At 35.1% G+C, this 20,533-nt stretch overlaps 4 protein-coding genes and 1 pseudogene across 4 annotated transcripts; 1 reads left to right on the top strand and 4 right to left on the bottom strand.

Annotated features, from left to right (window-relative positions):
* Positions 790 to 1,302, bottom strand: LOC104709281 (uncharacterized protein At1g43920, Chloroplastic-like). The gene is made up of 2 exons (XM_010425921.1): positions 1,162 to 1,302; positions 790 to 1,080 (listed from the first exon to the last, which is right to left on the bottom strand). The coding sequence occupies exons 1-2, from the start codon at positions 1,300 to 1,302 to the stop codon at positions 790 to 792; spliced, it is 432 nt and encodes a 143-aa protein (XP_010424223.1).
* LOC104706531 lies at positions 1,843 to 2,945 on the bottom strand. The gene is made up of 2 exons (XM_010422730.2): positions 2,694 to 2,945; positions 1,843 to 2,499 (listed from the first exon to the last, which is right to left on the bottom strand). Exons 1-2 carry the CDS (start codon positions 2,827 to 2,829, stop codon positions 2,117 to 2,119), a joined length of 519 nt encoding a protein of 172 aa, XP_010421032.1. The 5' UTR covers positions 2,830 to 2,945; the 3' UTR covers positions 1,843 to 2,116.
* On the bottom strand, positions 4,816 to 7,350 carry LOC104706530 (putative fatty acyl-CoA reductase 7). The gene is made up of 10 exons (XM_010422729.2): positions 7,272 to 7,350; positions 7,016 to 7,119; positions 6,721 to 6,926; positions 6,515 to 6,615; positions 6,203 to 6,395; positions 5,943 to 6,104; positions 5,740 to 5,821; positions 5,368 to 5,634; positions 5,110 to 5,234; positions 4,816 to 5,017 (listed from the first exon to the last, which is right to left on the bottom strand). The coding sequence occupies exons 1-10, from the start codon at positions 7,345 to 7,347 to the stop codon at positions 4,864 to 4,866; spliced, it is 1,470 nt and encodes a 489-aa protein (XP_010421031.1). The 5' UTR covers positions 7,348 to 7,350; the 3' UTR covers positions 4,816 to 4,863.
* On the bottom strand, positions 10,489 to 12,060 carry LOC104706529 (peroxidase 60-like). Its single transcript, XM_010422728.1, has 4 exons — positions 11,819 to 12,060; positions 11,523 to 11,702; positions 11,256 to 11,421; positions 10,489 to 11,053 (listed from the first exon to the last, which is right to left on the bottom strand). The coding sequence occupies exons 1-4, from the start codon at positions 12,035 to 12,037 to the stop codon at positions 10,617 to 10,619; spliced, it is 1,002 nt and encodes a 333-aa protein (XP_010421030.1). The 5' UTR covers positions 12,038 to 12,060; the 3' UTR covers positions 10,489 to 10,616.
* Positions 12,889 to 15,267, top strand: LOC104706528 (annotated as a pseudogene).

Here is a 20,533-nt window from a genome sequence, read left to right as displayed (position 1 = left end):
GGAAGAGTGGTCCACTATGGTCTTTGTGGTCAAGCGGGTCATAATTCAAGACGTTGTCCGAATGAGGTATGTCTTCACACTATTGTTCTTTCTCTTTTTATTTGGTTCTATTGTTCTGACTATTCTTTTGGTAGTCCTCTGAGAACAGGGCCAAGAGAAGAAAACTAAATGTGGCACCACAATTGGAAGCTCAAGATCAAGCTGAAATGGAAGCAGCTTTTGCAGCAATGGAAGCTCCTGACCATGAACCTGAACCTCAAGTGGAACCTGAAGTGCAAGATTTTTCCTCATCCGCACCACAAAGAAGAAGTTTTGTCGAGAGGATGCTATTCCGCTAAGGTAGCTGACTCATTTTTTGGACATGTCGGGTTGGTCAGTTTTTGACTCTTTTGGTCCAATATTGACATGTCGGGTTGGTTGTTATTGACTCCTTTTGGTACAATATGGTAATGTATTTGGTGACTTAAAACACCTAATCGGGTATTATTTTGGTCATGTATTTGAGTTGTTATTGACTCCTTTTGGTACAATATGGTCATGTATTTGGTGGGTTAAAACACCTAATCGGGTATTATTTTGGTCATGTATTTGGTGAATTGAAACACACACTTAATCGGGTATTGTTTGTTTTGGTCTCATACTTTTGGTCATCTATTTGGTGACTTTAAACACACTTAGTCCCAAATCTTTTGTTCTGCTAACCAAAGTCATTACAAAGTCATTACAAATTCATTAAAAAGTCAATCATTAACCAAAAGCATTCAAACAACAACAAAGCTATCCAATAAGTCAACCAAAGACAATGGCTCCAATTGCACATACCAGTAATCCTGTCAATCCAGTGATGACAATGCGTTGACGATACACAGTTGTTTCCATCTCAACGTTCTTTGATGACATCTCCAATTGATGCTTCTCCAAATCATCACGAAGCTCCATGATTGTCGATTTTAATTGACTTATCATCCTATTCTTCTCGTTAATTTCAACTTGAGCTTCTACCAACGCTTGTCGGGGCCAGCCTTTCACCTCTTCTTCATCAACCCACCTAAAGAATTTGCAGTGTGCGTTACCACCTTCCTAAATTCACATCAATAAGAGACTGAACTAATCAACAAATCTCACCACTTCAACACTGTTAATAACACTTACGAAACATACCTTGTACAACTCACACCTAAAGAACTTTCGATGTGGATTCCTCGCCGTTTTAGATTTGAAAATCTTTGCCGGTAATCCACAATCACAGACTTTGCGCCCTCCATATTTGCTACTACTGGAGGATCCCGAGCTTAATTCCATCTTCGAAACGATGAACCCTAAAAACCCTAATTGTCGACTCAAAGCTTGGAAAAGATGAACACTAAGAACCCTAATAATGGAGTGCAATCGTTTTAAGAATGTGTTTCGGGTATGTCGAAGAAGAAAAAAATCGATGTTAGGAGGTAATAAGTTATTGGGCCTGAATTTTTTTTTGTTTAATCTCTAGGCCCACTAAACGGTCCAATAATTACCCTAAAATTCAACCGGGTCAGGTTCTCGGGTTCTGATTAGTAAATCCGATAGGATTTTAATTCGGGTCCGATGAGTCAACGATGAGTCAACACCGTCACAAATCGTCCGGTTTATCGAGATTTGATGTGTATGGTGTTCCGCACATAACACCTTAAACTTCAGACATATGGCCATGTATTACATATAAGTCGTGTAGCTGGATGTCTTTTACCGTAGTTCGCATGTGTGTTCATGCATTCCGCTATACTTGAGGTAGGTGACTATCTTTTTTTCCTAAAAAAAATTTTGGTTATTTTTCTCTTTTCATTTTAGTTGCACAATTACCACTACGTAAAAGCATCGAATATCACCATAAAACGTATTATATCGTTGGAGTAACCCAACCTTCTTATTACAAACTCGTTACAAAGGCAACTGATTAAAACTACAAGAGGCAACATTTTCTTAATGCATAAAACATACTTTATATCTTCACTAAAATCATTTAATTTGAAACCTTTTGTCTTTGCTGGCTTTAATTTGTAACAGAGATTCACGTAAACAACAAAACATAGCTATAAATATGTCTTTTAGAGTACTTAAATGTAACACTTGATTAAAATCATGGGATACCAATGATTGGTAAGAAGGGAAAGAAGCTGGCTGGTGGAAATCCGAAACCTCCTGCCCCTGGGAAATTAACAGTCTTCGAATCTCCGATCATATTTCCAACATTATCTTCGGTTGGTTTGGGGCATGAGAGAGAGAAGGGAAGTGGGTTTGAGGTAGTTAAAACTTTGGAATCGTGTTTAGACATGACCAGTTCAGAGACCAAGTTGTGTTTGTGAGCATAGAGTTGCTCAGGACCTCCCAAGAGCTTTGCAAGACAATTCATAGAGCCCTTTTTGTAGGCCGCGGGAAGCACTGTCAGGAAAGATCCGTCTGAAGCTGCCATTGCGGTTATCTGTTTCTTCTCTCCATCGCACTTTACTAGAACCCTAATACCTGAATATAATCAAATACAATACAAATGGTCTAGATATCAAGAAACTTATAGTGTAGATATCAACTTTCGTCACCCCTTTTGACTAAAAGTTACGTAAGAATGTGATGAGTGGTGTAAGTGATTTGCATAAGTTGGAAACTTGGATGACACACACACAAAAATCCAAGTCATTCAACTAGTTGAAAGAGTAGACCTGAGAAGTCGAAATCGTGGTGACAGTCAAGGCAAGAGACCTTGCCGCTGACAAGTGAAGAAGCCGAGAGCTCCATGTTGGAGAAGACAGCTAAAGTAAAAAGGAAGAATGCTGCAAAAGTTGCTTGATTCGCCATTTCGATGAACCTTAAATTACAACAAATAGCTTATGGATTTGATGGCTTTAGATATCTTGAATGAGAATATGGGGAACGTATGTAACTTTTATATAAAAGAAATACTTATTAAAGGAACCAAATTGCGTTGATATTTGGTGGTTGGCCTTTACACAAATAGATAACGTACTATTGCACATCTTCTATATTAGCGGCTCTTAAATTCATCCACCTCTTCATATATTGCACCTGCAAATTTTTATTCAACCTAACATTTCGTTAGATATAAATAATTTATATACGAACACCACATGTCTAGTACAACTGAGTCACGGAGAGACACTAGTATATCTTGTTACACAAAACACCATTAATTTTGTACGTTTAAGTGTCACATTTAAGTTTCTTCAATATAGATGAATCATTAAAGTTCCTTCCAAATGTCAGTAAGGATTTTAGTTTTGTTTTTTCTTAATACATAGTCTTATACAGGTCTTATTCCTCCATATATCATTCAAGAGTTTAGATTCTAAATCTCTTCTCAAGTAGGAGTTTACTTAGAGCAAAACCTCGAAACCAAATAGAAATAAAGAACATTTATCAAATATTAATTATATATGCAAGCTTTTCTGAATTATATCGTATCTTAGATAACCTGGACTGGATCATGTACTCTCTCGAACATTTTATTCATGCAAACAAAGAGAGTATTGATCAATCATTTAGTGACCACCAAAAAAAAAAACATTTCTGTCATGTTTAAACAATTTATTGCGGGTCTATTCATCCATAAACTTTTTTTTTTTTTGAATAAAATCCATAAACTTATTATATTATTCATTAGAAGATTCTACAGTTTTAATTATCAGTGAACCATTTAAACCACATTCGTTGAACCACACTTACTATCCACAGAGCCGTGCCTATGGGCAATAAAAAAGGCATTTGCCTCAAGCCCCCACCATTCTTTCATATATTTTTTGTGTTTGTGAAATCATAATCAGTTTGCTATCAAATATTTAAGAAAAGAACTAAGTAAGAACTTAGATTATGAGAATTTGGTGAAAACATTATTTAAATACAAGGAAAAAGACTATATCTTAGTTTTTAAAGATTATTGTTTTGTTTTCAATAATTTCTATGTTTTAAAATGATTTTTACATTTATTTTATTTATATTTTTTTTAAAAAAAAACTTTCAATTTCAATTTCGCCTTAAGCCCCTGTAAATCTGGGCACGGCACTGACTATACCAATCGTAGCAACTTTATTTATGCGGTATTAGCATTGACTATACTTTAACCATCTTCACTTGCTAGAGTTTAAAAACAATAGAAAGCCTAGTGGGGAAACATATTTTTGCTACTGTCCTTTTTAAAACTTTTAATGTGCCGTGAAGGTTTGCTCAACAGTAACTAACAGTGTCAGTGGTCAGTGGTTGCATATCATTTATATCCATCAAATATGTGTCATTTTTTTTACCTGCACTATGTGATTAACAGCGCAAGTCAGTTGTAAAAATGGTCTTATATATATAAATATACAACTATATAAGTATTGTTTAATGTTTCTTTTGCTATTTCTGTATATGTTTGTTTGTTTGTTTTTTTTGTGGCGTTTATATATAGTTTTAGAACACATATTTATATCCAATTTCTTAAGCATAACTCAGTATCGTGCCAAGGTCTATCAGTGTGGCCTTTGTACATTCTGTTGTTGAAACAAAATAAAATTTACATAAAAGAAAGAAAAGCAAATTACAATTATGGATGATAAATTATTAAGCAACGGTATATGTATTGTTTTTGTTAATTTTTCAAATATGGATGTAATTTAGAAAGAAATATGGAGTATATACATAGATCGACAAGCCGAAGGATTTTAAATAGACAAATTACAAATATAGATGATATATTATTAAGCAACGGTCCACTGTATATCGTTATTTCATCGACCGGTTTATCTGTATAATTATAATTACATATAGTAAGTAGACTTCACACATGCAATACAAACATCTTCTGACTTGATTCCGTATGATACTTCAATTTGAAGTTTATTTCTTGAACACGTGTGTCATGAGGCCATGGATATGTGTATTCATAAAATAGTCTTCCCAATCAATACATTTTGGGTTGGTTCCGAATAATTTCTCCGTCTCTTTAGCTTCATTCTTGATACGCAATGTTTCGAGGTTTTTATCATCGAATCTGCATTTGGTACAATAAATTGTTATATATTACTTTAAATGAATTTACATATTACTTTTTTGTTTGGTTAATGCCATGAGAGTTAGACATACATGCCCTTGAAGATAACATAAGGCTTGTAGAGCTTCACCATTCTCATGGCCATCTTGAATTTACGGTTGTGATGCTCATATGTATCTCTTTGCGATGGCAAAATTGTACTTAGTAATCCCAATATCTAAAAAAGTAAAACAAAAAAATATGGAACAAATATGAGAGGATGCAATTAATATTATGGCTCTTTCTATAGTTAAGAATACGTACTCCAACAAAAAAAATGTATTGCACGTGCAATTTATGCAAATTTTTACCTGTATGGGTAATTTATAGCGCAGGTTCGTGTATACACGGAACCTAGCCATTGTGGATTTTGTTGTAAGGTTTGGGACTATAAGCATACCATTTCGTCCGACCAGAGGGCTTTCCACGAAATAACGAATCATCATTTCATAAATTTTCTTATATATCACCGGATTTTGGTTAGATGAGCCAACATGGTAAATGGTATGACTTCCTGAATCACGGAAATGTTCAGCTGCTGCTGCGATCATTGCATTTACCACCATATCGGCCGGTATCTTGTTATATATATAGATACATTTCTGTGTTAGCATCAAGATAGTGAAAATATAATTTTAATTGACATTTTTCAAATTCACTGGCAATGTGGCTAGTGAACTTACTATATCACATACTGTCTTTTGATCGACGAGAAAACACCTTAGCATTCCCTTTCCGTAGGATATAATCACACTGTCTACGGTTCTTCATATATACAATAACCACAAAAAGAATTTGAGTCAAGTACTTGGATAAATCATAGAAAGTAACTATCAAAACGACGAATATGATAAATTAGGCCAATGGACTTGTGGTGATAGCTTACTTTAAACCTTCAATCCAACCGGGAAAAGGGTTCGAGATAGTGCTTGTGATTATTGTGGGACGTATAATTACAATAGGCATACTTCCTCTATAGTGTCCAAGAAGCATTTCTCCCATTGCTTTGGTGAAGACATATGTGTTTGGCCATCCATAAAGCTTTGCCCTGTTTAACATTATACATGAGCAACGCATGTGATAAATTAGTTACATCATATATACCATCAATTTTCTATATTAATTATTTGAAAATGTAAGCAAAACCTTTTTAATGCGAAGTCTTTCATGGCTTGTTCAGTTTGTTCCTTAGAACAACCTTGTTCTATGAGTCGTTTTAATTTCTGTTCTGCCAGTCGCATTTCGGTATTGATGTCTACTTTGTTTTTACCTTTAAGGGTCTCTCCCATAGCAAAAGGTTTCTCTAATATGTGTCCCGATCTTTCCCCACAAACATAAGCTATAAAAGAAAACAAAAATATTTTTATTTAAAAAGATAATTATAATAAATGTACATCGATATATATATATATATATGTATATCGATCAAATCGGTTTTTAAAGGTTAAAAGGATTTACCAGTTGACACATGGAGAAGCAATTTTGGTTTCACACACTTCTTAGCAAAGTTAAGGACATTGATTGCTCCAAACGTGTTGATCCCAAGTGCAACATCGTATCTTTTTTGACATATATAAAACCAAATTATAAGCTAGTTAGGTCGTGAATAAGGAGGTATTATTGTTTGTCCTAAAAAATAAGCGGGTGCAATTCACTTGTGCAACCTTTCATCGAATCTAGTGGTGGCAGCAGAATTTATGATAATATCGATATCTTGCATCATATCTTGTAAGAGATTAGCGTCATGCACTCCAATATCCTTCAGTGATATGTCACCCGGAACTGGAACAACTTTTTCCGAGATTAAGGCGTTTAGACCTTCATCACCAAGATTCTTTCTTAGTACCCTAAACAATTCTTTCTTGAAAACCTGTTACAAAGATTCATTTTCGTATAAATAATCTAGAGAAGAAAAAAAATTAGTCATACACTTACACACATATTTATGACAAAATATACCTCACAGTGTAACCGTCGTTCCGCAGACTTCTTGTCGGATGCTCTTACGAGGAGGTAAAGCTTCTTCACGTTTGGTTGCAATCTCAGAATCCGCTCCACGAGAACTATATGTTTAAATATAAAAATTGTTAATGAACAATAATGACACTAATTAATGGTTAAAAAGAAGATGCTCATATATATATATATATATATATATATGTATATATTCAGTTGATATTTCGTGGTACAGGAGAGTATGTAGAATTATACGTACCTTTAGCAAGGAAGCCTGAAGCACCGGTGACGAGAATTGTCTTGTTCTCAAGAAACTGAAGACAGTTTGCTTCCATTGTTGAAACTCAAAAAACTAATATGAAGAATGTATAATAAGTGAAGTGTTTGTTTGTTTGTTTGTTGAGGATGTTCGATCATTGCACTATGAGACATGTGTATTTATAGTGGGTGTGAGTGAGGTATGTCGTGTGGGAGTTAATTAGCGGATCATTGCGGTTTAAAATGTTACTAATTAAAGTGACTTTAATAATTGTGTGTTTTCCTCAACATCTGACCAGCTATCTCACTTGTACCATTGCAAAATCGGTACGGAGTCGTCAGATTTCGCTTTGATAACATGACTTTCCACGGCTCTGATTGCTATTACAACAGTAGTTTGGTGCTCGAGAGCAATCGTTGGTTTAAACTCCGGTTTTTCCTTTCACATTTCACTTATGTACGTAATTATTGATTAATAAATTTAAAATTTCAGATATATTGATGTTGTGAATTTGTGATCATTGATCAACATGCAAGTTTATTGATTAATTGTAGAACGTATCATTGATGGCATTCAGCATATTTAACACATGCAACGTTTCTTAGAATCTGTAGTGGACCTAAATCCTGTGATTCTATCTAGATCACTAGATGGTTGCCGACTAACAAAAAGAAAAGAAAAATTGTATGTTTATATGAATTCAAAATATAAATCAAGATGTCTGTTGTTTGAACTGTTCGCCCTAAAAATTCTCTCCCAGGCACATCTCCCAAGGAGCTGCAAGCCTTTGACGAAATGAGCTCTTCCCACCGGCGTTGCTCTTCCGGCAACCCTTAATCCTGAATAGTGGTTGGTTACTAGGCGAGATCTCTCAGGACTCCTTCCTCCGGTGACGTTTCTGTTCCGGCGAGCTTTTCCCTGAGATGACCTTCTCCCCTTTGTTGATTTCGACCTCCTCTCTTACTCTTCCGATGTGTTCGGTTCCTTTCCTCAATCTGAGGCCTCCTGCAGCCCCGCCACCGGAGGCTCCGTCTCCGCCAACCCCACCAGAACCACCGGATCCACCAGACCCTCCTTCTCACGTTTGCTTGCTCTCCGACAAATCTCTCTCTCAGACGTCGTCGCTAGCCTCCTTTTCGTCTAAACCTTTCCCCTGTTTGCTCTGGCAACTCTCCACACCATCGCTCTTCCTCTCCACACCGTCGCTCTTCCTCTCGTCATCGCCGCTTCTCCTCTCTGCACCGCTACTTCCTCAGATTTTTGTTCTGAAACCTTTGGTAGTGCTTGTGTCTTATCCTCATCTCCCATCCTTTGTGTCAACGGCCAGTGGCTCTCTTGGCGTTGCCTTACGATGGCTTACTGCCGTGTGAAGTTCATGTTGTCAGTTCCGAAGTGAGCGCATCTCATCAAGGTTTGCTTCTGACTTCTTGCTCTTATGCCTTCCATTTACTAAACTTAGTTGGCTTTCTAAATCTGAGATAGAGAAAGAGTTAACTAGTTGTGTTGAATGGGATGGTGAGCCCTGTGACCCTTGTTGGAAAGTAGTCATTGAGTTTGGTTTGTTCTTGGACTGCAATTTGACTCTCTTGGATCACGTCAATGATGACTCCGTTTTACCTTGTATTGAGGTCTCTATTAGATTTGTTCTAGTATTGTTTGTTACTAAGGGCTTTGTCCCGACCTTTAGCATCCGCATCTTTGTTTATGTCGATGTAATTTGGGAAGATCAGTCTCTGCTTAGAGCTATGCTTCCTCATCTTGGCACCAACAGCCTCTTTCTCTTCCCAAATGTCCCTCTTGTGAGTGGTTTGGATGATCAAGCTTCACCGGTTTTGCAAGGATCTTCCTCCCGGTTGTTAGCTTCCTCTGCCTTAGTTGTGGAGCTTGTAACCCTTTGGGTTGCACTGGATACAGTCTCTCATGGAGTCGTTGGGATTGTTATGTTTCGATCTCACGTATCTTCCTTTGTAAAACTGTATCTTGCATTTATCCCTGGTTTCTTTTCTTTTGGAGTTTTTGTAGGCACCTTTTGCCCTGTTTCCTTGTATTTCTCTTTTATTTGGGTTGTAATTCCTCCTCTTCTGAGTGAGTTTGAGACTTAATTTCAATGAAAATTATTAGTTTGACCAAAAAAAAAATTGTATGTTTATATATATATATTATTTAATGCTAAGATTGATGTATGTAACTCATATGGAAGTAAATATCTACCCTCGATCGAGGCCTGCGAAAGCTGTATTTGTGTAGAACTAGCTCTTATCTGATTTAGATATGGTTCTGATTTCTCAATGGATCAAGTAATATTAAATCGCTCAATTTTCTCATGGACTACAACTTTAAAATATCAACAACTAACCGTGACCCAATCAATTACTCCAACCCTACCCAAATACTGTCCTACTGATAAAATCATAAAAACCAATGTTTGCAGATGTGCTCGCCGGTTTGCCTACAGAAAATTTTACTTTTATTAGAAATTTCAAGATATTACAGTACTCATGAAAATATAATTGTCTCACAAGTATAACAGTTGATTTTTTTTTTAAGATAGTAACAGTTGATATTAAATTAATATCTTCTTGAACCCCCGGACATTATTATAGATCAAGAAGGTAATAGATTTGATTACGACTCATATTATAAAATTAACTAAATTTGCTACCTGATGTTCGTTCGACTTCGAATCCCTTATTAAACGTTAATTTATGATATCAAGGGGATAACGATTTTGATTATATTCTGGATTCTACAAATTATTCTTTTACTAAATTAAACCGAACCAAGAGTTCTTCACACGAGCTAGGTTTTTTTGTTTGCCCCAGTCGACGATTTAGGACACACTCGAGAGTTAGGTTTGGGTGATATTAACTTACTTCTTTGGTCTAGATAGAGATTGATTAATTCGACTGAGTCACTCCGTGAGAGGCAAACCACGTACACAATTATTATTACTTGCAACAGTTTGAGACTCTTTGGGAAGTTAACAGGAGAAAACTCGAAAGAGCAAATCGAATAGTTTAGATTTGTTGAGTAATAAAATTATGTACCTTCTTAAATTTAATCTGTCTCCTGTTCTCTAGTACTAGTAGTATCGAGCTTTGAAGAGCTACTCTGAAAGCATATCTACCTCTCTACACGCAGCACTATTTTAATCAACATAATAAAAACTTTTCATAAAATGAGTTGGAATGTGTATAAATACCAAATCACGATAGTATGTCTCACAAGTAACAGACTTAATTAATAATCATGTGGGAGTTTGACGGGTTGACCAAATTAAAAATAACAAGGACAGATGAATACAACAACAAAAATGTTAAAACACAATTGGCGTCTAGCTTTTATTCAACTAGTTGCGCAAAACAATGGATCCTTGCAAGACCGACACGATTTTCTTATCTCCCCACCGTTGGCCTTAGTTTTAACTCCCACCCATCCCAAATTCACCATTGCCTGACCAAACCTAAACAAGAAATCGTTACCGTTGGCTATATCCGTCACTATCTTACTTGTCATTCCGTCGATGGCAAGTTGCTGATCGATATGGAGGATTCCTCTGCGAGAATTTATCTGTTTGTAGAAAGATACATCCATAGTATTGGAACTCGTAAAATTTTGATCCAGATTAATGATGCCATCACTTGACGAACCCTGAGGACATTTGAATTTTAGTTCTTGGACCAATTTAGAATCCATGGATGGATCAGGGAGTTTCGTATTCTGAAAGTTATATAATCGATCCATGATGAACGAACAATGTGTCACTCCAATCGTATGTCCACCTATAAATATATCAAATATAACTCATAAAGATGTCATTATAAATTTGATAGTATTATTTAAGACTATAACACATAGCCTAGTGGTTTCTAACAATATAACGACCGAATCATAAAGTGAATTTGAATTTGGTAGAATGCATGTTTAACTTGTAAATGACAACAAAAATATGATCTGAAGTTGTAGTATGTTCACTTTTCATACCAAGAAGTAGAACCATATCGGTAAGGCTTAGCTTCCTGTCAAAAAATTTATCAGCTGTTTGCGAGACTGTCAACCGAGGAGATGGCAAATCCACAGACGAAGCCAAAGACACCGTACCGTCAAATCGTCCTGTTGGTATCGCATACCATGTTTTTCTTCCGCTTGCCTGATTAAATCAAAAAAAAAAATTTGGCAGTCGATAAGGAAAACATAACATATAAACTATATATAAGACGTAGTAAAAAGAACTGAGATGAATGTGTTTACAAGAGTAACAAGATCTCTAGTCGCCAGAGCTATGATATCAGCACAAGAAATAATCCCACTGCATTCTTGTTCGACCGCAGTTTTAATGTCATCAATCAACTCGTATCCTCGTACGCTTAGATTTGGGGACGCCTTTTTCTCACTGCTTGTACCATCTAGAAGAAGCGATGCATCACATCCCTACATAAAATATCATTATATCAATACATCAAAGATCGATACTTATTTCTTTTAAGACTTATTAGAAAGTTCTAGAAAATGTTAAGTATAAGTACTAGTATTATGAACTAACTTACGTTGCTAAAGCAATCGTGAAAATAAAGGCGGATCATTGCGGGTGCAAGGGATGGATCCTTGAAGAATGCCTCTCCAACAACTCTAGATACGATGTTTTCGACGTTTCGGCAATCTTTATTGTAGAATCCGACTCGAAGCTGGCCATAACAACAATGGCTGAAGCTAAGCAGAGCAAGAGAAAGGATCAATACTGAAGTGGTCGAGATCTTCACGGCCATTCTTGGTTGAAACTTTTAATATGAATTCCCTAATATGTATATGGGCAACTCTTAGAATAATGTTATAAACTTTTATAGTGTTCTAAGTTTAATATACATAACATATGTGACAAGCACGATTCTCCAACGTGCCTTCATGGATATAATATTTGATTCTAGTTCACTCATATCATATGGATCACATTATGATTTTCTAAAGTCGGCTTTTATCTCTTAAACACACAATCAAATCTCTCATGTTATTTGTTAAACCAAATTCAAAAACTGTTTTCTTTAAAATTTCTCAATAAATTAAAAAAAAAAAAAGAAAGAAGTGTTTCTTTAATCATGGGTCAAATTTTTGAATGGTATATATCATGGATACGTGGATACTACTAACCTACGCATAGAACATGGTCGGGTATTTTCCAAAGACGTAGAAAAAAAAATCATTTAAAGAGTACTGATTTAGTGATTTTGCCCAAACGAAATCCACAGTGACAAGGATTTTTAAACGTTAATAATGTATATCAAGAATGGCAAAAAAAAAATGTATATCAAGATTTGTTCTTTTCAAAGATGTATGAATAATGTAATAATAGATTTAGAGTTAAATCATACAAAATTATACTATCGATTAATCATATTATTTGACCCCACCTCATTTGCTTTGTTGCTTACGTCGAATTAGTGGACTGAAAATTGTGTTTCTCCTAATTATACTTTCATTTTTATTTTATTTTTGTCATATGACCATTTGCATATAGATCTATAATCTTTAATTGTATTTCTAAATATTTTATTTCTTTACAAAAATAAAATTATTTTTTTCATATATTTTATACTATTATTATATTAATATTTATCTCATTTTTATTATATACTTGTTTTGATATTGTTTACCACTATATTTCGTTAAAATTTATTTTTATTTGTGTCACATATTTAGTTACCGATTTGTGATTGGTTAATCAAATTAAAATTAGGATTTGAATGTAATAGGTTCCAGTTAATACCCACCCAAATCAAAACCCAACTAATCAATCATCCTCAATCTTGGAGCTATGTAGCTTCTCTCGTCTTCAATCAAACATCCCCACATTTGAAACTCATCAAAGTTGTTTCCTTTTTGTTTTGTGTGAAGCGCCATGACTGAAGTCCTTCACTTTCCTTCATCTCCAACCGCTTCTCCTTCACCTTCTCTTTCCTTATCCTATGCGTCTCGCTCCTCCAATGCGGCTCTCCGGAGCAGGAACAACAACAACAACCCAGTTTCTAGATTCGCGCAAAATGTTGACTTTGCAATCGAAGAACAAGATTTGACAAGACGGAGCAGCGAAGACGATGGTGGGGAAGATCAGATTTCGTTGTTGGCTCTTCTTGTTCGCCATTTTCAGGAGATCTTTGATTTCTTACAAGAGTAATCGGAGGGAGCTCTGTAGTATGGAGATCGGGATGGCCCACCAATGTCCGCCACGTGGCTCACGTCACCTTCGATCGTTTCAATGGCTTCTTGGATTTGCCTGTTGAGTTTGAGCCTGAAGTTCCCAGAAGGGCTCCAAGCGCCAGGTACATTGTCCAGCTGAGTTTCCTTCAACTAGGATTTTCAAGAATTTAAGGGTGTCTTAGCTCTCTTGTAAGAGATTCATAGGTTTATGTATTGTGGTAGATGGATACTACATTTCAAGAACTTGATGGTTAGTGATACGAGTTGTGATTGGGTCCTTACTGGGCCTGACAAATGGAGAAGAATATTAGAAGCTCAAGTCTTCTTATTTCAGCTTAATTACCGTTTATGCCATTCTTCTCTTGGTTTATGTATTTAGGTTCTCTCGGGTCTTGTAAAAACAATCTATCAAATGAATAATCAATAAAACAATTCTTAATCTCTCCTCTATATCTTCCTCTCCGCCATTAAAGGCGCAATACCCCTCTCTCTCTCATTATTTCTGGTTACATTTCTATTCTGATAAGCTCCAAAGCTTATCAGTTAGGCTCGTAATTTGATCATCAATGCGATTAAGATCCATTCTTATCTTGCATTTTACGGTAAGCATCGGTTGTAGATGGATACAGAATGCTTCTGGTTAGGCTTCCTTGTTTGTTTAACCTCTCTACTTCTGGAAGCCTAATTAGAAGCTTAGAGCTTTATGTTTCTGCTGCAACTTAGATTAGCTCATTCTTTGTATAAACCGTTTCAAGATTGGGCTATTGACCTATATGAATGCATCTTGGATACTATCTCTTAGCTGAAGTTAGATTATGAGAAGGTTGTTACATTGTTCATCCAACTAATCTACATGATTAATTTATGAGATCAATGTTTAAAACGGGGAAAACTGTGTCTATGCAATTTTAACCTTGCTCTTGGCTCTTGCTTGCTTATCTCATCTCTTACCTCTTTTGCTATCTCATCATTTTAGTGCAACAGTCTTTGGGGTATCAACCGAAACGTTGCAATTATCATATGATTCAAGAGGCAATTGTGTACCAACCATTCTTTTGTTGATGCAAAACTGTTTATATGTTGCAGAGGGCATTTTTAGACTCACTACTGAGAATAGTGAGGAAGAGGCGGTTAGGGAGCAACTAAACCGAGGATTTATACCTGAACGAATTGATGTTCACTGTTTGGCAGGGCTTATCAAGGTATGTAATGTATGCAGAAACACAAATTTCATTCACAAAACTTGTAATATTAATTTTGGTTTCTCTTTTTTTTTTGTCTAATTTTCTGTATCAGGCATGGTTTAGAGAACACCCTACAAACGTTCTTGATTCGTTGTCGCCTGAACAGGTGATGTAGTGCCAAACAGAAGAGGAATATGTCGAGCTTGTTAGGCTTCTTCCACCTACAGAAGCTGCTCTGCTTGACTGGGCCATCAATCTAATGGCTGATGTTGTTCAATATGAACATCTTAAGAAGATGAATTCACGCAACATCGCCATGGTGTTCGCACCTAATATGACACAGGTATGTCTGCAACAAGGTTTAATTATGAAGTTTTACCTTAGTGTGAGTCATATTTAAACAAAAATGATTGAGGAGACTGTGAGCTGTTCTTCAAAATCAAATGTTGTATGATTTGTTCTGTATGTGTTAATGTGGTTCTGTTGGTGACATTGTTCTATATTTTTTGGTCAATGTTCTCAATTGCCTTCTTTGTGATAATCCGTCCATACCAATACTTAACCAAATTTGTAAACCGGTGTCTCTCTCATGCTTCGGCAACGAAATTGTGAAAGCATGTTCTCCCTATCCGCCTTTGGTATTGTTTGTAAAAGCTACAAATTAATTGCATCTATGGAAATTGAAATATTGATACGAGTAGAGTAGAAAATAAGAGTTGAGATGATGGGAGAGATGGATTTAAAAATTGGTTCTTCAATGGACCAATGGACCAATGGACCATTTGAAACAAACCCCCATCAAAAAGTGCATTGACAAAAGCATATTGCAGAGGGGAATATCATTAAGAGGATAGTTGAATTCAACATATTTGTATAGTCATGTAACTTTTTTCTAGTGGGTCAAAAAAAGGTTGCACGTCATTTGCATAATTCACGTATTTGGATACGCCTTTTCCCGAATATTGATTTTATTGAACATTACTTTTGAAGGAGAAAAAATGGCCAAAAAACAAAATCAGAATATTAAAATGGAGTATTTGTAGTATACTGTGTGACTTAGGTAGAGTATTAAAAAGGTATTTTGAAAAAAGGAGAACTGATAGTATTTTAAAAAAATTAACGAAATCCCCTGTTTTAAGAAATAAAATGTAACATTTCAATCGTTGATAATATACCAATATTTGTCAAAAAAGATTTTTTTTAAAAATTACTATACAAACAGTTAGCACACAATACTACAACATAAAAATCAATCTATCGATTCTAAAGTTAAAAGTTCTTTGATACTGTATTTTTGGTTGTCAATTGCATGAAAGACACTTCTCCACGAGATCGTATTTTCTGATAAATATATTTAAAAAAATCTCTTTACAAATTATCATGCACTATATTGGAATAATATCTTGACACCATGATTTATTATCTTTTATTCTTGATGATCATACTTTGTTTGTTGGCACTTGGAATTTCTCACGTGGGTTATTTGTATTTTAATTATTTCTTCCAACTAATTTCTGTTTATTGTATTAGCTTTTTTTTGCATGAAAGATCTTGGCTATAATGCTGATAATGACTTGACCATATAACTTGACCATATAACATGTACTGTTATTTTGAAAAACTACAGTGTTGTCCATTCGCACCAATAAGAAATAACTTTTAATGTGTTTACTTTTGTAAATTAAAAATCACATTCTAATTTTATTGAATTGTTTCTGACGAGAGATATGAAGAATAAGAATAATAGATGATCAACGAAAGTTAATTATTAAAAAATATTTATAAAGCTTAAGCTATATTAAAAAAAAGTTTACCAAACGTTAAATCAACTTTCCGAAACGTTCACGAGTAAGATTCTTTTGGTCTTCAAGTGATATTCTTAATGGCTATAATAAATCTTACGAGGAGCAAAATGCTCCAATACGTACTAGGAGACATCAAGGCTCCATTCTATCGATTGGGTATCCCATCAGTCGCTGACGATTAAACCATATTTTTTGTGGACGTTGATAATATAATTCGTATAGAATAATTATTCGCAAAAAAAAAGGAAAAAACTTTATATTGTCTACGTGTGTTTGGGAGTATATATGATAAAGATATAGATAAATGAGGTAAGGACGAAGAAGATGTCGTTGGTCATTGACCAAGTGGAAAAGGTGAAGTTGTGAGTGATATCTGTTTGGTGGATAGATTCGGACAGGGCTCCACGGACCACTGTTATGGAGACGTTCGTCACACATCACAAATTCATGTCCCGTTGTTTTTGTTTTTCCCCTAAAGAAATACATGAAAAGAACTTATCATTTTATTATTAAACCAATATATGTGTAAATATATAAGTAACAAAATCTCGATATGTGAAGATAAATTGAAAAATATCTTTACAGTAACCTATTTCAAAAACAAATCATCTACCAAAAATATTTAAAAAAAATATCTATCGTTGAATCATGGCAATAAGCCAACAAGTACGGTGGTTGGACCTCCAAATCATTTAAAAAAAAAAAATCTCTTAAAACCTTGTAAAATAATAATTAAGAACTAGATTTTATAATCATTTTTGTAAATCCTTTCAATTTTTTTTATAAAACTCTATTAAAAACAATATAACTGAAAATGAACAACATTTGAAAGTAAATATTAAAAATAGTATATTTGAAATTCTCCAATCAAACTTCCACTATGTGCGCATATATACCTGGTTACATATTTTATCGTGGTGTAACGATGAATATCCAGCCCATGCTGAAACGGGTTTAAGGAGACGACCGACCATTCCACATTAACAGACATCACGACCTATTAGCACAACTACACCAAGTCCGCTATAATGTTTTATTTATTGTCGTGATAGTGTATGAATTTAAACTCGTGTACAATTTAAATATCTTGAAATAATCTATAGTAAAGTGACCGATACATTTATTGATATTCATTCATTCAAGACGGTTATGTTGTATATTTGTGATCTACAGTATGTGTTTAGCTAGTCTCCGGCCATAACACCTGGTTATATGAGAATATCGTGATATTAGATTATGTGGTTGAGGATCACGAGGCTCCCACGGCCTAACCAATCACATCGACTCAACTATATATATATATCGAATCTGTCGTGGTTTGCCACCACTGGACATTCAATATTTATTTTGTCCAGAAAAATAAAATGTTGTTCTGTAGAAAACTTCCACGTATAGCCTAAATATACACTTCACCTATTCTTTGATTCTTTCCCTCTATTTTTTATTTTATTTTTAATTCCCATCAACACCTTAATAATAAAAGCACTGAAACATAAGTGGTCCTCAAGATCTCGAAGCTGACGTGGACAGGCAATTCCAAAAGCGATTCAGGGTTTCCTTGCGTAAGCCCTACTCAAACGTTTTCGGTGGCTCCGGCCGCCGTTCCTTTTGTGATGTCGGCTCTGGAGGAGCTGATTCTTCCTCCTTCTCAGACCTCTTCACCATCTTCTCCAAAGCCTTCGTACTCTGCCATCATTACTAATCGACCAAGTTTGCACCAGCATGATTTCAGTGTTTCTGTTGTTGATGGGGACCATGTTGTCCAAGTTCCTAATGCGATTCTTGATGTCTCTATCCCTCTGTGGGACGATCTGATTATTGGTAGATTTCCCTCTACAGCTCCTCACGTTGCCAAAGTTCACGTCATTGTGAATAAAATTTGGCCCCTAGGAGATAAAACAGTCAAGATTGATGCCTATGAGGTTAACGCCAATACGATCAAGTTCAGAATTAGGGATAGCACGGTACGTTCTCGGGTTCTTCGTCGTGGGATGTGGAACATTNGTGTGTTTGGGAGTATATATGATAAAGATATAGATAAATGAGGTAAGGACGAAGAAGATGTCGTTGGTCATTGACCAAGTGGAAAAGGTGAAGTTGTGAGTGATATCTGTTTGGTGGATAGATTCGGACAGGGCTCCACGGACCACTGTTATGGAGACGTTCGTCACACATCACAAATTCATGTCCCGTTGTTTTTGTTTTTCCCCTAAAGAAATACATGAAAAGAACTTATCATTTTATTATTAAACCAATATATGTGTAAATATATAAGTAACAAAATCTCGATATGTGAAGATAAATTGAAAAATATCTTTACAGTAACCTATTTCAAAAACAAATCATCTACCAAAAATATTTAAAAAAAATATCTATCGTTGAATCATGGCAATAAGCCAACAAGTACGGTGGTTGGACCTCCAAATCATTTAAAAAAAAAAAATCTCTTAAAACCTTGTAAAATAATAATTAAGAACTAGATTTTATAATCATTTTTGTAAATCCTTTCAATTTTTTTTATAAAACTCTATTAAAAACAATATAACTGAAAATGAACAACATTTGAAAGTAAATATTAAAAATAGTATATTTGAAATTCTCCAATCAAACTTCCACTATGTGCGCATATATACCTGGTTACATATTTTATCGTGGTGTAACGATGAATATCCAGCCCATGCTGAAACGGGTTTAAGGAGACGACCGACCATTCCACATTAACAGACATCACGACCTATTAGCACAACTACACCAAGTCCGCTATAATGTTTTATTTATTGTCGTGATAGTGTATGAATTTAAACTCGTGTACAATTTAAATATCTTGAAATAATCTATAGTAAAGTGACCGATACATTTATTGATATTCATTCATTCAAGACGGTTATGTTGTATATTTGTGATCTACAGTATGTGTTTAGCTAGTCTCCGGCCATAACACCTGGTTATATGAGAATATCGTGATATTAGATTATGTGGTTGAGGATCACGAGGCTCCCACGGCCTAACCAATCACATCGACTCAACTATATATATATATCGAATCTGTCGTGGTTTGCCACCACTGGACATTCAATATTTATTTTGTCCAGAAAAATAAAATGTTGTTCTGTAGAAAACTTCCACGTATAGCCTAAATATACACTTCACCTATTCTTTGATTCTTTCCCTCTATTTTTTATTTTATTTTTAATTCCCATCAACACCTTAATAATAAAAGCACTGAAACATAAGTGGTCCTCAAGATCTCGAAGCTGACGTGGACAGGCAATTCCAAAAGCGATTCAGGGTTTCCTTGCGTAAGCCCTACTCAAACGTTTTCGGTGGCTCCGGCCGCCGTTCCTTTTGTGATGTCGGCTCTGGAGGAGCTGATTCTTCCTCCTTCTCAGACCTCTTCACCATCTTCTCCAAAGCCTTCGTACTCTGCCATCATTACTAATCGACCAAGTTTGCACCAGCATGATTTCAGTGTTTCTGTTGTTGATGGGGACCATGTTGTCCAAGTTCCTAATGCGATTCTTGATGTNATAGATTCGGACAGGGCTCCACGGACCACTGTTATGGAGACGTTCGTCACACATCACAAATTCATGTCCCGTTGTTTTTGTTTTTCCCCTAAAGAAATACATGAAAAGAACTTATCATTTTATTATTAAACCAATATATGTGTAAATATATAAGTAACAAAATCTCGATATGTGAAGATAAATTGAAAAATATCTTTACAGTAACCTATTTCAAAAACAAATCATCTACCAAAAATATTTAAAAAAAATATCTATCGTTGAATCATGGCAATAAGCCAACAAGTACGGTGGTTGGACCTCCAAATCATTTAAAAAAAAAAAATCTCTTAAAACCTTGTAAAATAATAATTAAGAACTAGATTTTATAATCATTTTTGTAAATCCTTTCAATTTTTTTTATAAAACTCTATTAAAAACAATATAACTGAAAATGAACAACATTTGAAAGTAAATATTAAAAATAGTATATTTGAAATTCTCCAATCAAACTTCCACTATGTGCGCATATATACCTGGTTACATATTTTATCGTGGTGTAACGATGAATATCCAGC

Source organism: Camelina sativa, chromosome 8 (genome assembly GCF_000633955.1).
Source record: "Camelina sativa cultivar DH55 chromosome 8, Cs, whole genome shotgun sequence".
NCBI classification, from domain to species: domain Eukaryota; kingdom Viridiplantae; phylum Streptophyta; class Magnoliopsida; order Brassicales; family Brassicaceae; genus Camelina; species Camelina sativa.
Note: the sequence above shows the minus strand (reverse complement) of the source record. Positions and strands in the feature narration are given on the sequence as shown.

Excerpts from the sequence above, each read along its gene's own strand:
- LOC104706529 (XM_010422728.1), bottom strand. The coding sequence starts at position 12,037 with ATGGCCGTGAAGATCTCGACCACTTCAGTATTGATCCTTTCTCTTGCT. Across the intron at positions 11,703-11,818 it reads TTCACGATTGCTTTAGCAAC|GGATGTGATGCATCGCTTCT; the intron begins GTAAGTTAGTTC and ends TATTTTATGTAG. Across the intron at positions 11,054-11,255 it reads CGATATGGTTCTACTTCTTG|GTGGACATACGATTGGAGTG; the intron begins GTATGAAAAGTG and ends ATATATTTATAG.
- LOC104706530 (XM_010422729.2), bottom strand. The coding sequence starts at position 7,347 with ATGGAAGCAAACTGTCTTCAGTTTCTTGAGAACAAGACAATTCTCGTC. Across the intron at positions 6,396-6,514 it reads GCTTCTCCATGTGTCAACTG|CTTATGTTTGTGGGGAAAGA; the intron begins GTAAATCCTTTT and ends TTTCTTTTATAG. Across the intron at positions 5,822-5,942 it reads GGTTGGATTGAAGGTTTAAA|AACCGTAGACAGTGTGATTA; the intron begins GTAAGCTATCAC and ends GTATATATGAAG.
- LOC104709281 (XM_010425921.1), bottom strand. The coding sequence starts at position 1,302 with ATGGAATTAAGCTCGGGATCCTCCAGTAGTAGCAAATATGGAGGGCGC. Across the intron at positions 1,081-1,161 it reads TTAGGTGTGAGTTGTACAAG|GAAGGTGGTAACGCACACTG; the intron begins GTATGTTTCGTA and ends ATGTGAATTTAG.
- LOC104706531 (XM_010422730.2), bottom strand. The coding sequence starts at position 2,829 with ATGGCGAATCAAGCAACTTTTGCAGCATTCTTCCTTTTTACTTTAGCT. Across the intron at positions 2,500-2,693 it reads CCACGATTTCGACTTCTCAG|GTATTAGGGTTCTAGTAAAG; the intron begins GTCTACTCTTTC and ends GATTATATTCAG.